General features: G+C 38.0%; 1 protein-coding gene across 13 annotated transcripts in view; it reads right to left on the bottom strand.

The window, feature by feature from the left end:
• The window catches only part of LOC127788640 (uncharacterized), a 69,753-nt gene extending 44,143 nt beyond the window's left edge, over nucleotides 1–25,610 (bottom strand). For 4 of the 13 annotated variants that reach the window (XM_052317172.1, XM_052317171.1, XM_052317167.1 and 1 more), the window contains exons 1-2: nucleotides 25,047–25,360; nucleotides 4,987–5,083 (exon numbers count right to left, since the gene is read on the bottom strand). In XM_052317172.1, coding sequence (XP_052173132.1) covers nucleotides 4,987–5,083; nucleotides 25,047–25,153 — 204 coding nt within the window. In that variant the 5' untranslated portion in view covers nucleotides 25,154–25,360. Of the gene's footprint in view, nucleotides 1–4,986; nucleotides 5,084–25,046; nucleotides 25,362–25,386 lie in introns of those variants that run through there. The other 9 variants (XM_052317164.1, XM_052317165.1, XM_052317166.1 and 6 more) reach the window with 6 other exon arrangements.
• Nucleotides 25,611–27,210: the final 1,600 nt, after the last annotated feature.

Here is a 27,210-nt window from a genome sequence, read left to right as displayed (position 1 = left end):
AACTTGACCCTAAAGCTTTTAAGTGTGTCTTCCTTAGTTACTCTCCTACTCGCTACAAATGTTACAACCCTTCCTCTTGAAAATTCTCTCCAAAGATGTCACCTTTGTTGAATCTCAGTCATTTTTTGATCCTTCTCAGGTTGGTCCCCAGGGGAGACTGTAGAGTATGGTGACCAAAGCTCTAGGAATGCCCTTCCTAACTTAGGATTAGCACCAACAAACTCCAGTGAACTTGTTGACACTAATCAGTCTCCTCAACCTACTTCCTCTCCTCAGCCTGCAAACTGCAATGAGCAAGCAACACAACAGCCCGATTAGGTTTAAGGGCTCTCCTTATGTATTCAAAAGAAGACAGCCCATTATAGATCCTTAGCCTGCAACAGCATCAAATCTCAGCCCAGGTATGGAATTTTCTCAACCATCAGTTCCACCCCATTGGTTTCAACCCTATTTAACCCTGCTCCTAATGATTTGGACCTGCCTGTTATTGTCAGAAAAAGGGTTAGAAGCTGTACACAACATCCCTTTGTAACAGAATGAAAACTAATGAAACAGAATGTAAACCGAATGAAAACAGGAGGTTCAAAGAAAAGCACCTCATCTAAATTTGATTAAAAGAAATGATTCTCCACACCTAACAAAAGAAAGACTATCAAATATATATAGCCTTGACAGCTAGGTTTAGCACTCACAACTAACTAATAATCCTCTACAATCAGAACTACAGTCAAATAATACAACTATCCAAATACAACACAGCATAATGCACAATACAAAGGATATAAAGAATAAGACTACAATTGAGCTGCCTCATTCTCTTCAACACTCCCCTTCAATTGAGACCTCCCTAAAGCATTCTTCTTATACAAATTAGCTGTCTCATTCTCTTCAACAGGCCCCTTCAATTGAGATCTCCCTGAAGCCTTCTTTTGTGCTGAAGCTGGAACAGTCAAGTGCCGATACATACGTGTCACTTGAAGACCAAGCTTATGACATAAGACCTGAAACCTATCCATAGGCAATCCTTTAGTAAAGATATCAGCAATTTGATGCATGGTGGGAACATAACAAATTTCCACAGCACCACACTCAACTTTTTCACGAACGAAATGCACATCAATCTTAATGTGCTTAGTTCTAGAGTGGAAAACAGGATTTCTAGAGATAAGACTTTGCTGCCAAATTATCACACCAAAGAATAGGAGTCTTAGAGCATGAAAATCCAAATTCATGAAAGAGAGACTTCAACCACAAAATTTCGGTAACTCCTTAAGCCACTGCCCGATATTCCGCTTCTCCAACAGACCGAGCTACAACAGTCTGCTTCTTAGAACCCCAAACAAGAAGATTATTGCCTAGAAAAGCACACCAACCACTAGTAGATCTCCTTGTGATTTTGTAGCCTACATGGTTTGCATCCGTGTAAACACTTAAGGGTAAATCAGAAGATGATGGAGTGAATACCAAACCTAAACCAATTGTTCCTTTGAGATATCGAAATAGTCGCTTACAAGCCCGCCAATGCTGATCCTTAGGACAACTTAAAAACTGGCTTAGTTTCTTTACTACAAAAGCAACATCCGGTCTGGTGTATGTAAGATATTGAAGAGAACCTACAATTGTCCTATATAGTGATGGATCAGAAAATAGATCTCCTTCATCAGTAAACACAATGGCAGAACTAAGAGGAACAACACAAGGTTTGCAATCAGCTATAGCAGCCTTGGTAAGTAAATCAAGAGTATATTTGGATTGAGTTAGATATAGAGGCTGTAGAGTCTCTATAAGCCTCAAACCCAAGAAAGTAATTCACCGAACCTAGTGTCTTTAAAGCAAAGTTTTTGTCAAGATCACGAATAAAACCATGCAAGGCAGCAGTGCTTGATCCAGTTACTAAGATATAATCAACATAAACAAGTACAAACAAAACAAATTCAGAAGTCCATTTAATGAAGAGTGATGCATCAGATATCACCCGTAGAAAACCCCAACTCTGTAGAGCTGTTCGGAGCTTAGTATACCATGCACGAGGAGCCTGTTTAAGGCCATAAAGTGACTTCTTCAACCGACAAACATAGGAAGGACAAGACTGATCAAGAAAACCTTCTGGTTGTGACATGAAAACAGCCTCATCAAGATCACCATTTAAAAATGCATTATTTACATCCACTTGCTGAATATCCCAACCATATGTAACAGCCAAATAAAATAATACTCTAATAGTTGGAGCCTTAATAACAGGGTTGAAAGTTTCAGCAAAGTCAACGCCTGGTGTTTGGAGGAATCCCTTAGCAACAAGACGAGCTTTATGCTTTAGGAGAGAAACATCAGGATTATATTTGGCATGGAAAACCCACTTGCAGCCTATCAAATTCATCTCTGAAGAAAACGGAACAAGTTCCCAAGTTTTATTCCAGATTAAGGCTGAATATTCCTCTAGTCCAGTTAGGGTCTAGAAGCGCTTCTTGAACAGAGTTAGGTTCTAGAGAACTCACCAAGACATAAGAAAAAGATAGAGAAAGTTGACGAGCTTTTGCACGAGTAATCATAGGATGAGTAGGAAGGATTGAAGATTGTCTCGGTTGAGGAGCAATAGGAACATGAGAAGAAGAAGAAGTAGATGTTGATAAGTTAGGAACTTATAGTTTAGGAATAATAGGATCAGCAGTAGAAACATGACTAGAAACTAAAGGAGCAGATGTATCATGTATATCAGGTGCTGGTGCTACTGGAGATGAATGACCAGAATGAAAAGACGGACAAGAATGCAAAACACTAGTAGATAAACTAGGAACAAAAATAGACTGAGGAGTAGAAGATTGAGCAGAAAATAAGCAAGAGAATGGGAACTCCTGAGGATTAAACACAACATGCCTAGTGATATAAACTCTACCCGAAGGGTGTAGACACTTATATTCAGCTTGAATCTAACTATAACCGAGAAACACACACTTTGAAGAATGAAAATTAAACTTGGTCTTGGTATAAGGTCTAAGATAAGGAAAGCAAGCACAACCAAATGGTTGCAAGTGCATATATTTTGGTGGTTTACAATATAGTTTTTCAAAGGGAGTAAGAAAATGAATTGGTGAGGATAGCAGCAAGTTGATAGTGTAAACAGCAGTTTGAAAGGCTTCAACCCAATATTTCAAAGGCATGTTGGTATGTGCTAGAAGAGTAAGTCTCATTTCAGCAATGTGTTTATATTTTCTTTCAGCCACACCATGTTGTTGGTGAGTGTAGGGACAAGAAAAAAGAGATTGAATGCCACAACTATGAAGATAGGGTAAGAAGGCTTTGAATTCCCCACCATTATCTGTTTGAAGAGCTTTGAGTTTAAATGGATATTGCAACTCAGCAAACTTATGAACAGTTTTGAAAATATACAAGGCTTCGGACTTTAATTTCATTGGATACAGCCAGGTATATCGAGTGTAGGCATCAACAAAGATGATATAATACCTATAACCCTCAATGGATAACATAGGAGCAGGACCCCACAGATCTGAATATACCAATTCCAAGGGATGACTGTTGTAATAGAACAGGCTGCAAAGGGTAACTGATGCAGTTTACCCAATTTACATGAGTCACAAAAGGATAAATCAGTAGATGAACAAGGAACACTGATTTTATTTAGAACTTGTTTCAATACAGAGAAAGAAGGATGTCCAAACCTAGCATGCCATTGTTTACAAAGTCTATCAGCACAAGACATAGACATTCTGGATTTATTACAAGTTCTTTGACTATTATTACAACTTGCTAAATAGCAAACATTTGACATAGAAGACTTTGACGAATTTGAAGGAAATACAGCAACAGGAGAGCTAGGACCAGCTGAAGATGCAGCATGAACAAATGCTGGATCCAGCTGATAGAGGTCATTTTTAAGAACTCCTTGAAGTAGCACCTTGCCCGAGACCTTGTCCTTGGTCAAACAAAAATTAGAATGAAATTCAGCAATGACATTATGATCATTGGTAAGCTGTGAAACACTCATGAGGTTCTTTTTCATGTAAGGAACATGAAGAACTTGAGATAAAGAAAGAACAGAAGGAGAGGATTAGTTTGAGTAAGGATTGTACCAGTTCCAATATTAGCTATAGGAAGAGCCTTACTATTTCCTACTGCTACTTTGTCATTGCCACCATAGAGAGAATAAAGAGAGATTTTGAAGACTAGAGGTGATATGGTTTGTAGCACCAGGGTCTACACACCAAGAAGTATCACCAAGTTGATAAGATGATGAAGAAGAAGATGGATATTGTTCATTCAACGGAGGAGAAGGAAAACCATGATGAGTTTCTTGAGCAAACCCTAAATCTATCAAGAAAGCTCCATTACCCTCATGAGATGCTACAAAAGGCTCAGAACTTGATTCATTTCCACCTCTACCAAAAGAAAAATGTTGAAAACTGCTATCAAATCTATGATAACATCGGTCAGCTAAGTGCCCTGGTTTTCCACAGAGTTGACAGTAAAATCTTTTTCCAAAAAATCGACCTCTGCCTCAACCTCCTCTAAAACCATTTCCTCGACCTCCTCTACTTTGAAAACCTCCTCTACTATTGTTATTCCCATTGTTATTTCTAGACTGTTGTGGAGCACAACTAACATTCATAGCAGCAGCTAAATCAAATTTAGGCAGTCCACTAGACATATCCATATTCTTTGAAGATAATCTCTGTTCATGCATCATTAAAAGATACTAACTTTCTCAAGATCAATTTCATTCATCTGATACGTAATTAAGCCAACAACAGTGTCATAATCTTCACCTAATCCATGCAAAACTGTCATTCACAGATCTTGATCATTTAGTGGTTCTCCAATTGCTACTAACGCATGATTGATAGTCTTGATTTTTAGAACATATTCAGTTACTGTCATATCACATTTCTTAATGGATCTAAGTTGTTGTTTCAACTGAAAGGAACAAGCAACAGTTTGACGAGAAAACAAATTATCAAGAGTAGTCCATACCTCCGCTGCAGATTCACAATGAATAACTTGTCCAATTACCTCCTTATCAATTGTCGAAAATAGACACCCTAGGAGAAGTTGATCTGATCGCATCCACCTAAGGAAATCAGGATTAACAATTGGTAGGTTCAGCATCACCAGATAGAACATATTTAGGCGATAGATCGATTTTGTTTATAAAAGGCAGCAGATCAAAAGCCCTAATTGTAGTCAAGATCTGCGCCTTCTAGTAGAGGTAATTGTTCGAGTCTAGTTTCATAGGCACAAAACTAAACACCTTAGACACCAAAGCAAAATCCGACAGAGCAGCAGAGGATAAAGAAGACGATGAGGTCGAATCACGAGAAACCATGGACGCAAGTCGCGATGTCACTGATACAATGTAATAGAATGAAAACTAATGAAACAAAATGTAAATCGAATGAAAACATGAGGTTTGAAGAAAAGCACCTCGTCCAAATTTGATTAAAAGAAATGATTCTCCACACCTAACAATAGAAAGGCTATCAAATATATATAGTCTTGACAGCGAGGCTTAGCACTCACAACTAACTAATAATCCTCTACAATCAGAACTACAGTCAAATAATACAACTATCCAAATACAACACAGCATAATGCACAATACAAAGAATATAAAGAATAAGACTACAATTGAGCTGCCTTATTCTCTTCAACACCCCTAGCTAATTACCTTTCCTACCATCGTCTCTCTCGTAACCATAAAAGCTTCCTAACATCATTGCATACTATTTTTATTCCTAAGTCAGTTGATAAGGTTTTAAAATATCAGAACTGGAAGAAAGCTCTGCTAGAGGAGATGAGAGCACTACATAAAATTTAGATATAGGAATTGGTGCCTAGACCCAAGGGAGTCACCTCGATAGATTGCAAGTGGATCTCTAATTTGAAATATAAGGCTGGTGGCCAAGACTTATACTCAATCATATGGCATAAACTATCTTGAGACTTTTGGCCTCGTGGCAAAGATGACCACCGTAAGGATCCTTATATCCCATTTTGGGTGGAAGCTATAGCAACTAGATGTGAAAAATGCCTTCTTACATGGAGATTTAGAGGAGGAAGTGTTCATGGAATTACCTCCCTGATTTCAGAAAAGAGATGCAAGGAAAGTATGCAGACTTAAGAAAGCTTTGTACAAACCGAAGCATTCCCCACGAGCCTTGTTTGGCAGATTTTCTAAGGCCATGAAGTGAATGGGATACTATCAAAGTAGAGGGGATCATACCCTTTTCATCAAACATTCAGGATAAAAGGTAACATCCTTGCTAGTACATGCAGATGACATAGTGGTTACTAGAAATGATGAAGAAGAACAACGGATTCTCAAGAAAAATTTGGCCAAGGAATTCGAGACTAAAGACCTTGGAGCTCTCATGGGAATTGAGGTAGCTTACTCTAAGGTTGGAATCTTCTTGTCTCAAGGTAAGTATGTGTTGGATTTGTTGGCTAAAGGAAAGATGATAGGGGGAAAAGGAGCCAGCATAGCTGTGGAACCTAATATCAAATTGCAAGAAAATTCTAGTGAACTTAGAAAGAGAGAAAACCATAGTTGGAGAAATTTTTTGTATATTAAACTAAAAGACAATACACCTATATATACAAATACTAAACGGGCCATAGGCAATGGGCCCTGACATAAAGCTAACCTTAGATGTAATATACAAACATAACAATCATCTCTATATACAAGTCAACACTCCCCCTCAAATTGGAGCATATATATCATATGTACCAAACTTGTTACAAATATACCCAATTCGAGGACTCATAAGAGATTTAGTAAAGACATATGCTAATTCGTCATTTGAATTGACAAAATTTGTGGTAATATAGTCAGATAAAATCTCAGTGTTCTAAAACGCACTAGGCGCTAGGCTGAGGCGGGACCTAGGCGGTGCATAAAAAATTATTTAAATAAAATTTATATTATCGCAAATACAAATACATACATATATATATGATATACCTATATATTAATAGAGTTATTATATTATATATATAATATTATGCATATATAAACCAAAGGGGGCAAGAGACAGCAACCAGAGGAAGCACAGGTTGAGACTCAGGGAGAGAGGGAGAGAGCAAATCTTCTGTAAGCGGCGATGGCAATGTCGATGGCGGTTGCGACTAGAAGGAGCAAGCGGCGACGACGACGAGTTCACTGTCCACAAGAGGTGGCGACAGCGGCGGCGTGCGACGAGGGAGGTTGAGATAGAAAGAGAAAGTGACGAGAGACAGCCGACGGCGACGGCAACAGAGAGAGCAAGCGGTGAAGGCGAGACGAGAGAGAATGGGTATGGGGGAAAAAGCCCTGCATCAACTTAGGCGTCGCAACAAAGAGAGTAAGCGACCAAGGCAGTTCATGGGGCTAGGTAGTCACCGTGGCCAATTAGGTGTCACTCGGCACCGATTAGCCGGGTCGGCGCCTAAAGGGGCCGATTAGGCCAAAATTGCGATGACCTAGCGCCTAGGTCTGTCTGAGCCGATTTCTAAAACACTGTAAAATCTTCTCTCGAATGAAGTAATAATCTATCTCGATATGTTTGGACCTCTCATGAAATAATGGATTGGAGACAATATGTAACGCAGCTTAATTATTGCAAATTAACCTCATCTGTGATATCTCTCCAAACTTGAGCTCCTAAAGCAATTATTTTAACCAAATAAATTCACACGTTGCCAAACAACATCTTGCACTCAACCTTGCAACATCATCTTGCATTTTACTTTTCCAATATACCAGGTTTCCTTCAACTAGAACACCATATCCTGAAATAGATCGTCCATCAGATGGAGAACCTGCCCAATCAGCATCAGAATATCCGATTACCTGAGTATGACCTCTGTCCTCATACAATAGTCCTCTACCTGGAGCTCCTTTAATATACCTGAGAATTCAAACAACTGTATCCTCGTGACTATCACAAGGAAACTGTAAAAACTACTGACAACATTGAGTAAGAAAGAAATGTCAAGCCAAGTGATAGTGAAATAATTAAGTTTTCCAACCAGCTAACAGTATCTCCTAGGATCTGCAAGAGGCTCCCTCTGTCTTAGAGATGGCAAATGGGTCGGGCAGCCCATGGGTCGGCCCGGCCTGATATTGTAGCAAACAGGCTGGCCCGGCCCGACCAAAAGAATGTGGGCCGTGCTGGGCCAATGATCTGTGGCCCGCGGCCAGACCCAGCCCGACAAAATGGCCCGACAAGGAATAACCAACCCTACAAAATGGCCCAGCAAGAAATAATTTTAAAGTTTCTCCAGAAATTATGTAAAAAGTGCAATTTCTTGAAATTTAACTTCAAATGCCAGAGAAGCACAATTTAAATACTGACAACTGACAATTTAAAAGTCAATTTCTTAATAGTTACAATTGTCAGCATATGGTAGGAATAACTTTAAATTATTCAAGCATGTGTCAGGAATAATTTCAAGCATATGGCAGGAATAATTTTATAGGCTTTTCTAGACTTTGATGACAAGAACAAACATTTTCTAGGCTTTTATAGGATCAAGCATTTTCTAAGCTTTTGATGGTAGGGAATATGGCAGAGAAGCATGGGTTTAGTAGGAAATATAGATTAATTTTTAAATAATATTTTCCTATATTGATAAATTGTAATTAAAATGACAATGTTGTTTAGGAACTTCTCAAAAAAAATGTCAACTTTTTTTTATCATATGACACAGTTGAGTAATGTTATTTTTTTATTAAGCTGACAATTGTCACTATTAAGTAATTTTTTTATACATAGAAAAAAACAACTAAATAACTATCTCAACCATCTTAAACTTAGAGATATCCGTAATTAATAAGTGGTTAAGAAACTTTCTAAATAAAAAAAAAACATTTTCTTATTTTTTTGGCTCATAATAATAAAATATTTTTATTAACCATCTAAATTGTTAAAAAGGCTAATGAACATAATTTAAGTTGAAAATAATTGTTGTAGGCAGGGAATCATGGACTTTTGCAATAATTCTCTTTGAAATTCAAAATTTGAATTTTCATAACATGTGATCAATTGTCAATAGTTTTCTAGGCTCCCATAATTGTTGATGGCAGAGAATAATTCCTATGGCATATTTTCATTTGTTTTCTAGGCTCCCACAATTCTGATCACTTTGAAATTTAAAGTTTGAATTTTCATAGCAATTTCTAGGCTCTCATGATTCAACTCCATTTGCATTTGATGACAGGGAATATGGCAAGGAATATGACAGGGAACCATGGGCTTTGGCAGGGAATATAGATTAATTTTTAAATAACATTTTCCCATATTGATAGATTGTAACTAAAATGGCAATGTTGTTTAGGAACTTCCCGAAAAAAATGTCTAACTTTTTTTTATCATATAACACAATTGAGTAGTTTTATTTTTTTATTAAGCTGACAATTGTCACTATTAAGTGATTTTTTTTATACATAGAAAAAAAAACAACTAAATAACTACCTCAACCATCTTAGACAGAGATCCGTAATTAATAAGTGGTTAAGAGACTTTCTAAATAAAAAAAAAAAACATTTTCTTATTTTTTTGGCTCATAATAATAAAATATTTTTATTAACCATCTAAATTGTTAAAAAGGCTAATGAACATAATTTAAGTTGAAAAGAATTGTTGTACGTAAAGAATTATGGGCTTTTGCAGTGATTGTCTTTGAAATTCAATGTTTCAATTTTCACACCATGTGATCAATTGTCAAAAATTTTCTAGGCTCTCATGATTGTTGATGGCAGGGATTCAGGGAACTATGGCATCAAATTTTCAATACTTTTCTAGGTTCCCATGATTTTGCTCACTTTGAAATTCAAAATTTGAATTTTCATTGCAACTCGTGGGAACGTTCAAATGTTTGCATCTATAAATAAGTGATTGTTGAAGTTGTTCAATCACAAAAATTGCTTGCACTATCTTACTCTCTTGTTGATACACTATTTTATAAGTTGTGCTGCTCTGTTACTATCTTGTTAATTACTATACTTTATAGTGTCACAATATCTTTGGTCGATTTCATTACTCTATATTTACAATCATGTCTTCCCTTCGTCGCTTCCTCACTACTCGCAGAAATAATCCTCAAAGTGCTTCTTCCATGGAGCCCCCTCAAGCCAATTTTGCAAACCCCCAACAGCTTTCTATTCCATCCCCAATGGAACCATTCCCCCATGATTTTTTTTAACGATTGGAGTAGCAATCAATGGGCATGGTCACACCTATCATTTATTGAATCAGAAACACAACCTCCCGAATCACAAAATCCTGATATGCAAATGTTTGGTAACCCTCCCCCCCCCCCCCCCCTCTACCAACTGAGCAACCCTCACCAAATAAGGGTTAGACCTCCTCAAAACAACCAAATGAGGAGCCGTCCAGCTCACAATGTAACTCCAAGCGACAAAAAACTAGTAATGTCTGGAAAATGTTTAAGATCATTAATATAGTCAGGAATGGTTAAAGAACTCTATGTAAATTTTGCAAAAAAGACAACTCATGCCAACTAGGGGGTGGGACTGGACACTTGATGAGACATGCCTTGAAACATGATGATGGCAGCTTGGACGCGATGCATACACAATTGCAACAAGCTAAGGGTTTGATTTTTCGATATAATAGAGAACTTGATAAATCTAGCTTAGCAAAACTAATAATTAAAACTGAATCTTCTTTTTTGTTTAGGGAGGATGCAATGTTTAAATGGTATTGTAAAAATGCATTACAACCTACAGCTAAGAGTTTTTTACGAAAGACTATAAAAAATGAAGCGATGAGGTTATATATAGAATATTTAGAACTTTTGAGAAATACATTTAATGCATTTAATGGAAGGGTGTCATTATCATCAGATATTTGGTATGATATTATAACAAATAACCACTATATATGCATCACTATACATTGGATTGATGAAAAATGGAAAATTCAAAAAAGAATAATTGGATTCATAGAATTAGTAGAACAACATAGAGGTAATTTAATTGCAAGTAAAATTCGAGAGACCAGTTATAATTACAATATTATTGATAAAATAATGACAATCTCATTTGATAATGCAAGCAAAAATGGCTCTGCCATTGAACGACTAAGACGCAAAATTCCATTAATTTTAGATAGACAATTGTTTCACAATAGATTTGCATGCCATATTTTAAACTTATGTGTACAGGATGGTCTACAAATATATAATGAGGCATTAGCTAAAATAAGGGGTGTTTTGGCATTAATTCGAAGTAGTGAATCCCGTTCCCGAGAGTAGAAACAACTTGTTAATGAATTTGGCTTACCATATAGAAGATTTCCAACAAATATTCAAACTAGGTGAAATTCAACTTATTTGTTGTTACAAAAAACTAAACCATATAGACAACAACTTGAATTATTTTGGAATAAGGAAATGGTAGAAGCATATCAACTAAGGGATAGTGATTGGGAACAACTAGATGTTATTATATATATATATATTAAAAATATTTTATAGTGCAAAAAAATCATTTTCTGGTTGTAAGTATCCTACCACACATATTTTTATTCGTGAAATATTTCCTATTGTTAGTTGTTATGCAGAACATACGGATTCCAATATATATGGACAATTTATAGCCCCCATAGAAAAAAAAATTAGAAAATAATAGACTAATATACCATTATTATATAAGTCCCATTTTGGTAAAAAATCAAGTAGTGAAAATTCTTCTTCACAAAGGAAGTTTAAGGGATTCTTAAAATGGGGGTGGTCCACATACCTCAAATCGAAAAAACCAAAGAGTGATCCACAAACATTTAGTGGGTTTAACAAACTTGAATTCTATTTAAATAGGAAATCTTTATTTTCTGATAACCAAATTAATACATTTGATATTTTGTCATGGTAGCGTCAAAATCAACACACGTATCCTATGTTGGCCACCATGGCCCATGATCTACTAACCCCCCCCTGTCCATAGTGCCATCGAAGTCGGCTTTTTCTGCAAGAAACAAGGTGCTCAACCCAAAGAGATCGAGGTTGCAACATATGACACTGGAAATGTATATATGCTTTAAGGATTAGTTGGATGTTGAATTTGACGAACCAATGATAGATTTGTACGATAAATCTAGTGAATCAGAACATAATGACAATGCAAGGCTATCCACAGCACAGTGATATTTCCTTTAAGAGAATACGCCCCGCAATTATTGATTTGAGTTTTTTAATGTATTTTACTAGTTAGTTATTTTCTCGTACATTAAATTTTATTATTTTTTCCTCAAACCATACTAAATTAAGCATCGGAGTGCCTTCGGGATTGCTCCCGAGGACAATTCTTTGCAGGTACTTATACCGTTTGAAGGAATCAAGGAGGTTGGGCAACACTTAAATATCAATTTGTTTTTTTAATGTCATTTAATAATCTCTTATTCATTTACATCTTAATATATGTTTGTTATTGAAACCATACTAACTTAAGCATTGGAGTGCCCTCAGGGGTAACCCCGAGGGTAGTTTTTTGCAAGTATTTTTAGCATATGAAGGAGTTGGGCGCCCTTCAAGGAGAGGGATATTGAAAACAAAATCAACAATCGCATGTAATTTAGAGATGGCAAAATGGGCTTGGCCCGACGGGCTGGCCCGTTGGGGCTCGTCCCGGCACCGGGCTAGGGCCAGCATTTTGCTGGCCCATTTAAGGCCGAGCCGATTTGTCCCAGCCCGCTTGGCCCGGCGGGCCAAACAGTGGCGGGCCGGGCTGGCCCGCTTGGCCCGCTAATCAGCCACACACCCCCCCCCCCAAATAGCCCTCGCCCTCACCCTTGTCTCGCCCTCGCCCTCGCCCTCTGTCTCGCCCTCACCCTCACCCTCGTCTCGCCCTCGCTCGTCCTCGCTCACCCTCTGTCTCGCCCTCGCCCTCGTCTCACCCTCGCTCGCCGATCCCCGCCCTCGCTAGCCCTCTGTCTCGCCCTCATCTCACCCTCGCTCGTCCTCGCTCGCCCTCTGTCTCGCCCTCGCCCTCGCCCTCTGTCGCCCTCGCCTCGCTCGTCCTCGCTCGCCCTCTGTCTCGCCCTCACCCTCACCCTCGTCTCGCCCTTGCCCGCGCCCCTCACCCTCGCTCGCCCTCTATCTCGTCCTCGCTCTGGGCAGGCTGGGCTGGCCCGTTTGGCCCGCGGGCCCGTGTAGGGCCGGGCTAGGGCTAGCAATCTGCTGGCCCGTTTTTAAGCGGGCCACTTGGTGGCGGGCCGGGTCGGCCCGGCCCGTTTGCCATCTCTAATGTAATTACTTATAAACATATTTAAAAAATATTTGTTGCATTTGAGAAAAAAATATATTTAAAAAATTATGTTTAAAAAATTAAAAATAAATGGCCCACGGGCCGACCTGCCTTAGCCCATTTATTAAGGGCCATGCCGGGCCCCAATTCCCATTGCCCGACCCGGCTCGCCTCCCTTACGGGCCAAATTCGGCCCGACCCACCAAATGGGTAGGCCAAGCGGGAGGCGGGCTGGGCCGGGCCGGCCCGCCCATTTGCCATCTCTACTCTGTCCTGGTAAAAGATTTACATTAGGGTTCATAGGAGAATCTATAGTTTACAATCAAGCATCCCGGTATCAGAGCCACTATACAAACCCTAACCTACCCTAGTTCCAGCCGTCACCGCCTACCGCACTGTCACACCCGCTTCCCGTCATTGTCAAGCGCCTAAGAAGACAAAAGGTCTCGTGCCAGGTCTGATCCGTCAGCCTTTTGCCATCGACCTTTCCAACCACCGATTGCTCTGATACTATGTGAACTTAGAGAGAGACAGAGAGAACCCTAGTCAGAGAAAATTTATGTATATTAAACTAAAAGACAGTACACCTACACATGCAAATACTAAACGGGCCATGAGCCACGAGCCCCCACATAAAGCTAACCCTAGGTATAATATACAAGCATAACAATCATCTCTACATACAACTCAACAATCCTAATGGTCAAGCAATTGATAAGGGAAGGTTCCAATGGTTGGTTGTTTGATATACCTCTCTCATATTAGGCCTAACATAGCTTTTGTTGTCAGCCTAGTGACCTAGTTCATGCACAGCCCAACCGAGGAGCATATGCAGGCAGTAAAGAGGATTTTGAGCTATCTAAAAGCTACACCAAGCTAGGGCATCTTGTTTAAAACAGGGGCTGAATTGAATATTAAAGGGTTTACGAATGCAGACTATGGAGGATCACCAATTGATAGGAGATCTACAACTGAGCATTGTGTGAAGCAAGAGCTTCAAGGTTGGACAAAAAGAAAATCGAGATGAATAAGACCTCGAGAGAAAAAAAAATGTTATTGAAGGATAGATAAATTGTTACATCAAAACAACCAAGGACTTGATTGTCCTTATATAGAAACCGAATTATAAACTACCGCCTATCAGAAATACAAGCGCAACTTAATTGATAGCCAACCACAATAGTAAATAAGAAACAAAAGACAAAAACAATATCAGCTACTCTTCCACACTCCCCCTCAAATCAGGCTCCCTTGGCAACATCAAGCTTGCTGAACCACCTGCAGCTGTTGTAGATAACAACTGTACTTTAGGATTAGCACAAACAACAGGCTCAAAGGGACTCATAGGTGACTGCTGAAGCCTTAGCTATTTGTGCAAAAATACAAACCGATCCCTTGATAAACCCTTTGTAAAAATATCAGCTACCTGATGAATAGTAGGTACATACCGAACATCAACATCTCCATTTTCAATTTTCTCACGAACAAAATGCACATCAATTTCAATGTGCTTTGTCTTAGAGTGAAAAACAGGATTCTCAGCCATACTCTTAATTGCCAGGTTGTCACACCACAAGATAGGAGTCTTCTCACAAGGATACCCCAGCTCTGACAGCAACGACTTCAGCCACAAGACTTCTGTAACTCCTTGGGCCACTGCTCGGTACTCTGCTTCTCCTACTGACCGAGCCACCACCAATTGCTTCCTAGAACCCCAAACTAGTAAATTACAACCAAGAAGCACACACAACCCACTGGTAGTTTGTGGGTCACCTTACACCCAGCATGATCCGCATCTATAAAAACATTTAGAGACATATCTTGAGGAGAAGGTGCAAACATCAGCCCCAGATGAGTAGTACCCTTAACATACTGCAATAGTCTTTTGCAAGCCTGCCAGTGTTGAACTTTAGGGGCTGAAAGAAACTGGCTCAGCTTATTTACTGTTAATGCAATATTCGGCCGAGTGTTTGTCAAATACTATAGGGAGCCTATTATGGTTCGATAAAATGAAGGCTCAGAAAAGAGAACACCTTCATCAGTCAAAGATAGGCCCGAAATCATAGGTGTTGGACAAGGTTTACAATTATCCATCATTGCTTTCTTTAACAAATCCAAGGTGTACTTGGATTGTGTGAGACAGAGTCCAATGGAGTTTCTATACACTTCAAACCCAAGAAAGTAGTTAACCGACCCAAGAGTTTTAAGTGCAAAATTCTTGTCCAAATCATGAATACACATAACGAGAAGTCCTTTTAATGAAAAGAGAGGCATCAGAAACTGTCTTCTTAAAACCCCATTGCTGTAAGGCTCCTTTCAGCTTATTACACCAAGCACAAGGGGCTTGGCGCAATCCATATAAAGACTTTTTCAACCTACAAACGTGGGTAGGAAACTCAGGGCTAACAAACCCTTCTAGTTGCCTCATAAAAATAGCCTCACCAAGATCACCATTCAAAAAGGCATTGTTGACGTCAACTTGTTGAATACCCCAATCGAATGTGACTGCCAAAGAGAACAAAACCCTAATAGTAGGAGCCTTAACCATCGGACTAAAGGTCTCATTGTAATCAACACTAGGATTTTGAAGAAAACCTTTTCCAACCAACCAAGCCTTATGTTTTAAAACAGATCCATCAGAAGTATATTTCACCCGAAACACCCATTTGCAATCAATCAGGTTCATATCAGAAGTAAATGGGACCAAAACCCATGTCTAATTGCGTTGAAGAGCGGTATATTCTTCATTCATTGCTCTAACCCACTTAGGATCTAAGAAAGCCTCTTGAACTGAATTTGGTTATGAGGTGCTTACTAAAGCATATGAAAAGGAAACTAGAAGATGTTTCGCCTTGGACCGGGTGATCATAGGATGGATGGATGGAGCAGGCTTAGATTTTGAAGGTTTAGGGTGACCAGGTTGAAGAGAAGATGGAGTAGATCTCAAACACTCTAGAGGTCTAGGTAAGGGTTGAGCAAAAGGATAATCAGGTATGCGGGAAGGAACAACAGAGGACAAAGGAAAAGACTGTGTTGCTTGAGAATATACCAAAGAGAAAGGACGGACAGGAAAAGAAGAAATGGAATGAAGAGTAGAAGTAGATTGACCAGAACAAGCATTTGAAACAGAAGACGGAGAGATTCAATTTGAGAAGGAAGTCCACAATGCAGAATAAGGAAATTCCTCTGAATTAAACTTGACATGACGAGAAATATAGACTCTCCCTGAGGGGTGCAAACACTTGAAACCAGCATGCACATGGTTATAACCTAGAAATACACATTTAGTTGAATGAAATTGAAATTTGTACTTGTTATAGGGTCGAAGGAAGGGAAAACAAGCACAGCCAAATGGTTGTAATTGCATACAATCAGGCTCTTTATGGTAAAGGACTGAAAATGGGGACTGGAATTTTAAGATAGAAGCCGACAAAAGATTAATGATATGGACAACAGTAGTAAACGCTTCTACCCAAAATTTTAAGAGCATTTGGGCATGAGCCAATGAGGTAAGACCCATTTCAGTTATGTGGCGATGTTTACGCTCAACCACACCATTTTGTTGGTGTGTATGAGGACAAGTGAATTTAGGTTGAATGCCACAAGCAGTGAGATAAGGTATAAAGGCTTTGAACTCACAAACATTGTCAGTTTGAAGAGCATTGAGTTTGGTATTATATTAGAGTTCAGCAAGCTTGTGAAATGTTTTAAAAATGGCTAAGGCATCATATTTTAATTTCAAGGGATATAACCATGTGTACCTAGTGTATGCATCAACAAAAACAATATAGCATCTAAACCCCTCAGTGGAGAGCACTGGTGTTGATTCCCATAAATCAGAATAAACAAGTTCTAGGGGAGCTTTGGTTGTAATCATGCAATCATCAAAAGGAAGTTCATGCATTTTGCCTATCTTGCAAGAATCACAAAAGAACATATTCGAACTTGAACAAGGAAGACCAATTTTATTCAACACATGTCGGAGTACATGTAAAGAAGGATGCCCTAATTTGGCATGCCACTGCTGACAAAATTTAAAAACATAGGAAGCAATAGGAAAAGAGGACTCAGTAGACAAAGCTGGTCCTTTACATTTATTTGAAAAAGAACAATCTACAGAAGCAGAAGTAGCTTGAATTCTTCTTGACAAGGAAGTTGCTGGTATTCTTGACATAGAAACAAAATCAAACACCAACCTAGGATCAGTAGGATCAAAGACTGGAACAAGGTGATACAATCCATCTCTAAGAATCCCTCGAAGCAGCACACGACCTGACTTCTTGTCCTTAACAAAACAAGAGTCAGCATGAAATTCAGTAATCAGGTTATGATCCTTAGTCAACTGAGAAACACTGATAAGATTCTATTGCATAGAGGGAACATGCAACACATTAGGTAAGGACAAGAAAGTTTGAGGAGAAGTTTGTGTGCACAGGTGACTAGAGCCAATATGAGAGATAGGTAACTTCTTACCGTTACCAACTGCAACTCTATCATTTGTAACAAAATGAAAATAGATGGAACAGAATGAAAGACAGGAGGTTTGAAGAGAAATAGCACCTCGTCCAATCTGATTAAAGGAAAATGATTCACCATACCGTACAATAGAAAGGCTATCAAATATATATAGCCTTGACTACTATGCTTATCCCTCACAACTAATTAATAATCCTCTGCAACCAGAACTATAGTCAAATAATACAACTAACCAAATACAACACAGCATAATACAAGATACAAAAGATAGAAAGAATAAGGCTACAATTGAGCAGTCTCATACTCTTCAACATCATTGTCGCCATAAGGAGAGTGAATGGACAAGTTGTTCAAGTTGGAGGTGATATTATTGGTGGCACCGGAGTCCACAATCCACGAAGTGTCACCACGAGAGGTTGATACAGGAGAGAATTGAGAGGCAAAAAATGAAGAGGAAATGTCTGAAGGTGAGGGCAAGCTGCCATAGTAAGCCTCAGAACTATTAGCTAAGTAGGCTTCATTAGAGCCGATGGGATGAGCCACGAATGACTGAGGATTATATACCAAAGAACCACTGCCTCTACCAAACTGAGGACCAAAATTAGGACTAGAAGATCATGATATGCTCCTTTGAAAGTTCCGATCAAACTGATGGTAACAACAGTCAGCCAAATGACCAGGCCTTCCACAAAGCTAACAATACATTCTACATCTAAAGGACCGGCCACATCCTCGTCCTCTATAATTTCCACCTCTAAAAAGCACACCTCTAGACACTCCAGAATCATCCTTTGTCCACTGTGAGGTCAAATTAACATTAGCAGATCCAATGTTATAGATAGAAGAAACACTAGAGGCGTTCTTAGCAGCAAGCCACTATTCATCCATTAATATAAGGTATTGGACTTTGTCTATGCCATTATCATCCATCCGGTATGTTATTAGATTTACGACAATCTAAAAATCACTATCCAAGCCATGCAAAATGGCCATCAACAGTTCTCTATCACTCAACGGCTCTCCGATAACAACTAAGGCGTGTCCAATACTTTCAAGTTTCAGAATGTAATCATTGACTGACAAATCATTCTTCTTCATAAACGTTAATTGTTGTTTTAATTGAAACGATTTTGCAACAATTTGTTGTGAGTATAAGTTTTCAAGCACACTCCAAACTTCAGATGAAGACTCATAGTGAATAACTTGCGCTAAAACATCCTTCTCCATAGTCGAAAATAACCAGCATAAGAGAAGTTAATCTGACCTGATCCAACTAAGATAATCGGGATTGAGCAACTGAGCATTGCGATCTGGATTCTCTAGATCGTGAATGTATTGCGTAGGTGTTGAAGCCTTGTTGATGTACTATTGCAAATCGAACGCCCTAATCGTCGTTGAAATCTAAGCTTTCCAGAATAGATAGTTGTTGGAGTCCAATTTGATCGAAACAAAACTAAACACCTTCGCCACCGCTGTAAAGTTCGACTGTGATGCCGACGATAGTACAGAATTGGAGTGAGGCAATGAAGAGGAGCTAACGGTGTGAGGAGAAGCCATCAATGCGAGTCAAATTGGCTCTGATACCATGAAGCGAGAGCTTTAAGGTTGGACAGAAAAGAAAATCGAGATGAATAAAACCTTGAGAGAAAAAAATGTTATTGAAGGATAGAGAAATTGTTACATCAAAACAACCAAAGACTTGATTGTCCTTATATAGAAACCGAATTATAAACTACTGCCTATCAGAAATACAAGCGCAACTTAACTGATAGCCAACCACAACAGTAAATAAGAAACAAAAGACAGAAACAATATTAGTTACTCTTCCACATTGTGTGTTTTTAGGAGGAAATCTTATGTCTTGAAGGAGTAAAAAGCAAGGCATTGTGGCAAGGTCTAGTGCAGAGGCAGAATTTAGGGCTATGGCCCTTGGTTTATGTGAGTTGTTGTGGCTACGAATTGTCCTAGAGGATTTGAAGATCAATATTCAAGGTCCTATTGAGCTATTTTGTGATAATTAGTCAACTATTAGTATTACCATAATCCTATTCAGCATGACAGGACAAAGCATATAGAAATAAACTAGCACTTTATAAAAAAGAAGTTGGATGTGGGCCTAATTCATATTCCCTATGTGTCATCTAAAAACCAAGTGGTTGATGTGCTAACTAAAGGGTTGGCTACTAAAAGGTTTGAAGACCTAATAGGCAAGCTGGGGTTTCAAGACCTAATAGGCAAGCTGGGAATGATATACATTCATTCACCACCTTGAGGGGGAGTGTTCTTGAAGGAATATCAAGAAAGAATGATATGTTCGTCAAATAAATCTAATTTAGAAGTTTCCAAATCTAAAATAGGATATTTCCTAATTCAGACTTAGGAAACTTTCCTAAGAATGTATATATGTATCTTTTCCTTTCTTGTATGATGTTAGTTTCCTTATGTTGTGTCTCTTTTCCTCTATAAGAGGACATGAGCATGAACATACGTACTTAAGGAAGAATCATTCTGATTTATACATTATGTTTTCTACACTCAATTTAAAAGCAAAGATACTGCAATACCACATTCTTCATGGCAAAGATAACAACGTAATGCAAAGATATCATAAGTGGATGGCACATTGTCGATAACCAGCCATGTGCTATGCTAAATCAAAATCACAAAAACAAGCCAAAATTGCTTAACAGTTGTCTTGGCAATTACATGCATTAGAGAGAAGAGGCAGACACATCAGGTTAGAGTTATAAGGAAAGAGAACTAATTAGGGCCCAGATCTTAGGCTTGCCATTTTTAGTTTTCGATGTTCATTTTCATTATTTTGACAAGGAAAACTGAAAATGATGTTTGGTTCCTCATTTTCATTTTTTATTTTCAAAATTTTGTAAACTTTTCAAATTTAAAACTCCAAAAAGGCCAAGCTTCTCAACTCCCTAGGGATTTGGATCACAGAAAGTGATTCACATAGGAAAGAGTCCAGCAATATAGAGGAGTTGGAGTTTATGGAAGAGGAGAGAGAACCTGCTGTTGAGGACCTACTTGTTGACAATGACAAGATGAAGAAGATGGTAACCTGATTTGATTTTTCTTTTCTGCTTCGCAAAAATTTATTTGTGTTTTATGTTTCTAATCTTTTTTTTTTCTCTCTCTAATCCACTCTTCTCTTTAAGGTTTTGTATGATTTGAGATACGATTGAGGTCTACATGTCTGTCTGTCTATGACATTATGCTATATTTCATATATCCAGGGAAATGATGGAAATCATTTTGCACTGAAAAAAATAGCATACTTCAGGAGCTTTCTTTTCATTTTTCTTTTTCTAACTTACCTACGTTATTTTTTCAATATAGCTGGTGAGGTGGTCATGGTGAAGGTCTTGAACAGAGAATGCAACAAGAGAATTGAGGAACAGTTCATAGCAAAATTGAGGAAACTGATCTGGCACGGTTGTGACTTGCCAGAGGAGTCGCCGGAAACCTCCAGCATCTCCTCTGGTTGCCAGCAATGATAGGGGTAGGATAGAAAATAAAAACTAAAAAAAATCAACACAAAACTGAAAATAAACAAAAAGTTGTCAGACATGTCAGTTTTCATTTCTTTAAATGAAAACCATAACTAAACATAGAAAATTAAAATTGAAAACAAAAAACCTAAAAGTTCTGTCAAATGGCCCATTAATATGCAACAGTTTCTATATATAGCCTTTAAGGTGATCCTTAGCATCAAAAAAGGATAAAAGACAAGATTTGCACTTGGGTAGTGTTGAGAGTAAAAATAATAATAATATAAAAGATAAAGTTAACCCTCTGTCTACTAACTTCAGCTTTTAGATGAAATGGTCGATGGTATTTGTAGATTTGGAAAAAGCCGAAGAGAGTAACTAAAGAAGTCTCCTGGAAGGTTGTTAACCGAGATCTCACCCTTTAAGGATCACTCAAAAAACACTCAAATGAAATCTCTCCCTGACTCGCAAACGACCAGCAATCAGAAAACAAATCAAGAACTAATCAAGAACACAAGAATTTACCCTGGTTCGGTCTTAAAGAAGACCTACATCCAGCTTGGCTTTCGCCCCCACTTTTCCACTATCTTGAAAGTTAATACAAGATTACAAAGCACTCAAAATCAACCCTCACCTAGCCCATAAACCTGAAAGCTATATAGAGTTGATACAAGAAAGATATTCCCTCTTCCTCACTGCTTAATCTTATCCCAAGACAGCTTGCTAAATCACAAAGAATAGCATACCATAAAGTTTTCCCCACGGCCTCTATATATAAGCATACAAGGCGGGAGACTTCAACCTGACCGACTCCCCAAAGGCAGTTACAACAACTTCAGTCAGCCCTAGGAAAAATATTAAAAAAACCTTCTAGAAACATAACAGCAAACATATTACATAAAATACCCCTCATATTACAAGCTCTAATCTAGAACAAATGCTTTAACAAAGGTGTTGGTGAAGAAAGGAGTTTGAATTGCTTGTTTACAAGTTCTTATTGATATGTATTGTCAAGTAGAAACATGTCCAAGGACTCGTGGATGAGATACTGAGACTTTCCCAATTACAATTGGATTATATCAAGGATGTCTGGTGTTAGTATCTATTTACTGTTAATATGGATGAACACACAAAACATATCCAAGAAAAAGTGTTTTGGTGTATGTTATTTGCAAATGATATTGTCTTGATAGATGAGACAAAAGACACTGCGAACAATAAACTTGAATTAAGGAGAAACACCTTAGAATCTAAGGGTGTGTTTGATGGCATGGAAAATACATGAAAAATGTCCCATCCAAGGAATTGAATTCCATATTTGTTATTTGACACACTATTTTTCATGGAATTAAATTCCATGGTACAACCATTAAAGCATCAATTAGCCTCTTTTCCATGGAAAATTCCATCTAGTGGGAAGTGATTTTTGTTGTCCGTGCAAGTTGGAAAACGTTTTCTTTTCCAAGTAAATGCTATCAAACACACACTAAAGGTTTTAAACTAAGTAGGTCAAAACTAAGCATGAAATGTAAATTCAATAAAAATACAAGTGTGGATGATATTGTGAAATTTGGAGATTGAGCTATTCCAAAAAATATCAATTATGATATCTTGGATTAATTGTTCCAAAAACGGGGACTAAAATAGGATGGTTAAAGTGGAAAAATGTGTCTGACATTATATGCAATAGTTAAATTCTTTTAAAGTTAATTTTGCCAAGTGGCTATAAGACCATCATTGTAGTATGGATCAGAATGTTGGGCAATTAAGAACCAGTATATGCAAAATATGAGTATGACTACAATGAAATTGAAGATGTGGATGTGCAATCAACAAAAAAAGACCAAATAAGAAACAAGATCATATCTAATAAGGATAGAATCGCTCCTACTGAAAATAAGATAATGGAATCATGATTAAGATGGTTTGAAACATGTGATAAGAAGACCAATAGAAGCACCTATGAGACAAGTGGATGAAACGAAGGAAATCTGTAGCAAAAGAGTGAGAAGAAGACCAATGAAAACTTAGTGGGAACCTCATGGAAATGGCATTGGATCTAATGGCCTTACAAAATATATGGACATGGATACAAATGATTGGAAATCTATAATTCATATAGCAACCCCGCCTAGTGGGATTAAGGCTGCTTATTATTGTTGTTGTTGTAGGCACATAGCAACTCCGGATATGTCCAGGCATAAGCAATAGCTCACTCCAAGACTATATTAAAAATTGGATGAAAATTTGGTGATAACTAGCCATGTGCTGCACTAATTAAAATAATGAAAACCCAGGCACATTCACTATCAAACCACATTTAAAAATAAATAAATAACCAGCAATAATTATTTTTTGTCATTTTTCATTATGGCACGAGAGGGAAAGCTTTGGTAACAACAATAAGGTTTTTCTTCTGTGACTCAAGTTGCAGAAACCACCTCTTTGCAAAGCAAGGGTAAGGCTGTGAATGAAAGAGATTTCCCTTATCCTTTGCAAAGCAAGGAACCTCACGCACTTGGGACACTATTTTTTATCATTATTGCATGAATTCAGTTAAGAAGAAAAGATCATTCATCTGGCCAGTAATAGCAAAAGTGAGAACCAATTAAAAATATAACATTTCAGTATTTTGGTTTACAGTTTTTAAATAAAGAAGGCTAGAACACAAGATAAATTTACACCAAGATAAATCAGGCATGCTTCAATGCCACACTCTTCCTGGAGGAAGGCACAGCTTACTCCAAAACTACATCACAAATGGATGGCACTTTGTTGATGATTAGCCAATTACTACAGTAGATCAAGTAACATAAGATATACAACAAATTCACACCCAACCAACATCAGAAAATCCACAATACCTAACTAGGTTGTTTAATTTGTCCATATTGCTTACATTAACAAAGAGACGAGTGGATTCATCTGGTCACTAAAATAGGAAAAGTGAGAGCAAGTTATGTACATAACCACTTGTGTTTATATTCTTTAAGGCAACCCTTGGCCTTGAAATGGTAAACATGGGATAAATTTACACTCAAGTAAAGCTGGACATACTGCAATCAATGCCACACTATTCATGAATAAGTGACAGCTCACTCAAATCTACATAACAAGTGGATAACACATTGCTGATGAACTAGCCACATCCCAAAAACATAGCATTCACTCTCAACTCACTTTAAAATAAATAAAAAAAAAATGCTGAACTTCATAGTTTTGTTATGCATTAAGCTAAGGGAATAAAAGATTCATCAGGTCACTACCACAGGAAAAGTGAGACTAATTAAATAAGTACTGGTTTGTTTTTGTTGTCCTTAAGGTGATACTTAGCATAACAAAGGAAAAACATCCAATAAATAAACAGTCAGGTAAAGCCGGACATTGCAGCATCTTGTTCTTCATTGGAGAAGTGATAACAGAGCTATAAACGCAGTTCCGATAAAGAACATCACTACAAAATGGCATGTACCCAGTCATTCCCAATTACCAGTTAGGATTTTGATTTCAAGATTATAAGTCATCAGTACTATTTGCATATCAGAAACGCACTATCAAGAGCGAATGTAAAATGCAAAACTGGATCTTATTCATCGAACGCTCAAAATCTAACGAAAACGTGGCTACCAGTTTAGACCACATTAGATACAAAATCCAGAAATGAAACGCAATAAGTCGATTCCGTGTGCTAGAAGATCCAAATTGAGCTCACGACTAATGAATTAAAATTCACCCAAACAGAAACGCATCTCAATTATCAATTCAGCAATAAAACATAGACCTAATTACAGGAAAATCAATCAGAGCACCTTCTGGAGCTGATTGTAGCTAACATCGTCGCGATGCTTCGACCAGGACCCATTGGCCGAAACTGATCCATTCGAACGAGACAAGGAGTACGAGATCGAGGCACCATCGCTGAACCGGTGATCAATTCTCTGCTCTGCTAATCCCGGCATCTTCAAACTCTCGTTGATTCTTTATTCGTCACCTTTCCAATAGCCCTCCCCCCCCCCCCCCCTGCGAATTCGACCATAGGATACAGATCAAAAATCGATCGGTTCCACAAATTCCATAACACATCTAATCGCAACCAACCTACTCCTGTACGGATCCCCCCCCCCCCCCCCCCCAAAAAAAAAGCGATACCTCGCGATAATCCGTCGGCCGAACGGTCAGACCTCGATTCTAATTCGATTTCGAATGATCGGAGGAAATAGGAGACCTTTCAGCGAGACGGGGATGAGAGTTATATAGGCATGGCTAGAGAGAAAGGGTTTCGGTGATGAGATTTGAGAGAGGAAGAGAGAGGACGATTTCAGGCTTCGAGAGCTTAGAAAGGGTGCCTTGCCCGGTTAAAAGCAGGAGGCGCTGTTGTATCTCCATTTACGGGCCGAGGCCTAACATATTTATTTATTTATTCATATCTATATATATACATATTTACAGGCCATTTATCATATCTAACATTTTGACACTAATAAAAATTATAATCTTCACCCTTTATCACAATCTTATTATTATGAATGATACCATTTTTTATTTTGTTGTTACTTATATAATTATACATTTATCGTACTATTTTATACGTTATTTGGATGATAGAGTCCATGATAATATTCATGAATCTTCTACAAATTCATGACTTTTATTCTCCAGTGTAGATTTCATCAATTAAGTTAGACTTGATAATAAGTAAAAAGTAAGATTAAGAGCTTTTATAACTCGCATGTTATATAGGCATGGTTAGAGAGAAAAAGGGGTTTCGGTGATGAGATTTGAGAGAGGGAGAGAGAATAAGAGAAGAGAGAGAGAGACTTGAGGCTTCGAGAGTTTAAAAAGATGAGTGCGATTTTGTTTACCCCCTTTAACGGGGGTGAACGTAACCCTCGTTAGTTGAGGGTTAAAATTGCTTTTGAACGTTTGTCCCGTTAGTCAAATTGCAGCCCAATTTTGAATATCCATTCCCTCATTCTCTCTCTCTCTCACTCACTCTTTTCTTTATATAGCCCAATATTTTGTTTACCCGCCCACTCAACTGTTTTCATCTTCCTCATTCACTCTATCTCTCTCCACCATCTCCAGCGTGCGTCTCCACCAGCTCCAGCCTCTCCTCCAGCAGCATCCGCTTCTTCCCCAGCCTGCAACCGTCGTTTCCTACCTCGCTCACAACCACTGTCGCCGTTAGCCGCCGCTTTCTGCCTCGCATTCGACTATCATTGCTGTCGCTTCCTCCCTATCCTGCAACCGTCGCCGCCTCTTCCTACCTCGACTGTTACATTTCCACAGCTAAGCAACCCTGATTTTCAAATATTTGCTTATTCGTTGATGCTCTGCTTCCTTAACCAGGTTCGATCTGCACACTTCTCTTGTTCGTTACAGTATGTGCAAATTAAAAATTAAGTCTGTAAGATGGTATAGTTGTTTTGCTGCCATTAGTATTTATTTATTTATTTTTTAGAAATTATCTCACACACAGAATATTATCATGTTACTTGTAAAATTAATTGATACCCACACTAAGAATATATTGACATTTGAGAAGAAATATTAGATGTGTGATGAAATAATGGGTAACAAGAAGCTAACTTGAATATATGTTTATCCTAATTCGGACATTTAATTGGACTTTCACTAGCACTTGGACAACATTGTTTGCGATTATGGCATTGCTATTCTTTTAAGTATAAAGTCCTTAAAAAGTCATAATTGTAGTTTATCTCATTGTTCTAATTTCTCTCAATTGCTTAAAACATCCAGCCTAATTTGTCATAATTAAATTTACTCTTTGACATAGTGGGGAATATTTTTCCATTCTCCTCTTAGGAAGTTGTTCCTTGTTAGTTACGAGATTCAATTCAATTTCATCAAATTTTGTATTTATTCTTCTTAATATCAAAATAGGAAGTATGAAAAATTGTTTTGAACTGATAAATTTATCTTCTTAAAATTGATGTAAATTTTGCTTATGAA

The sequence above is a fragment of the Diospyros lotus genome, chromosome 13 (genome assembly GCF_014633365.1).
Source record: "Diospyros lotus cultivar Yz01 chromosome 13, ASM1463336v1, whole genome shotgun sequence".
NCBI classification, from domain to species: Eukaryota; Viridiplantae; Streptophyta; class Magnoliopsida; order Ericales; family Ebenaceae; genus Diospyros; species Diospyros lotus.
This window is presented reverse-complemented; position numbering and strand designations above follow the sequence as displayed.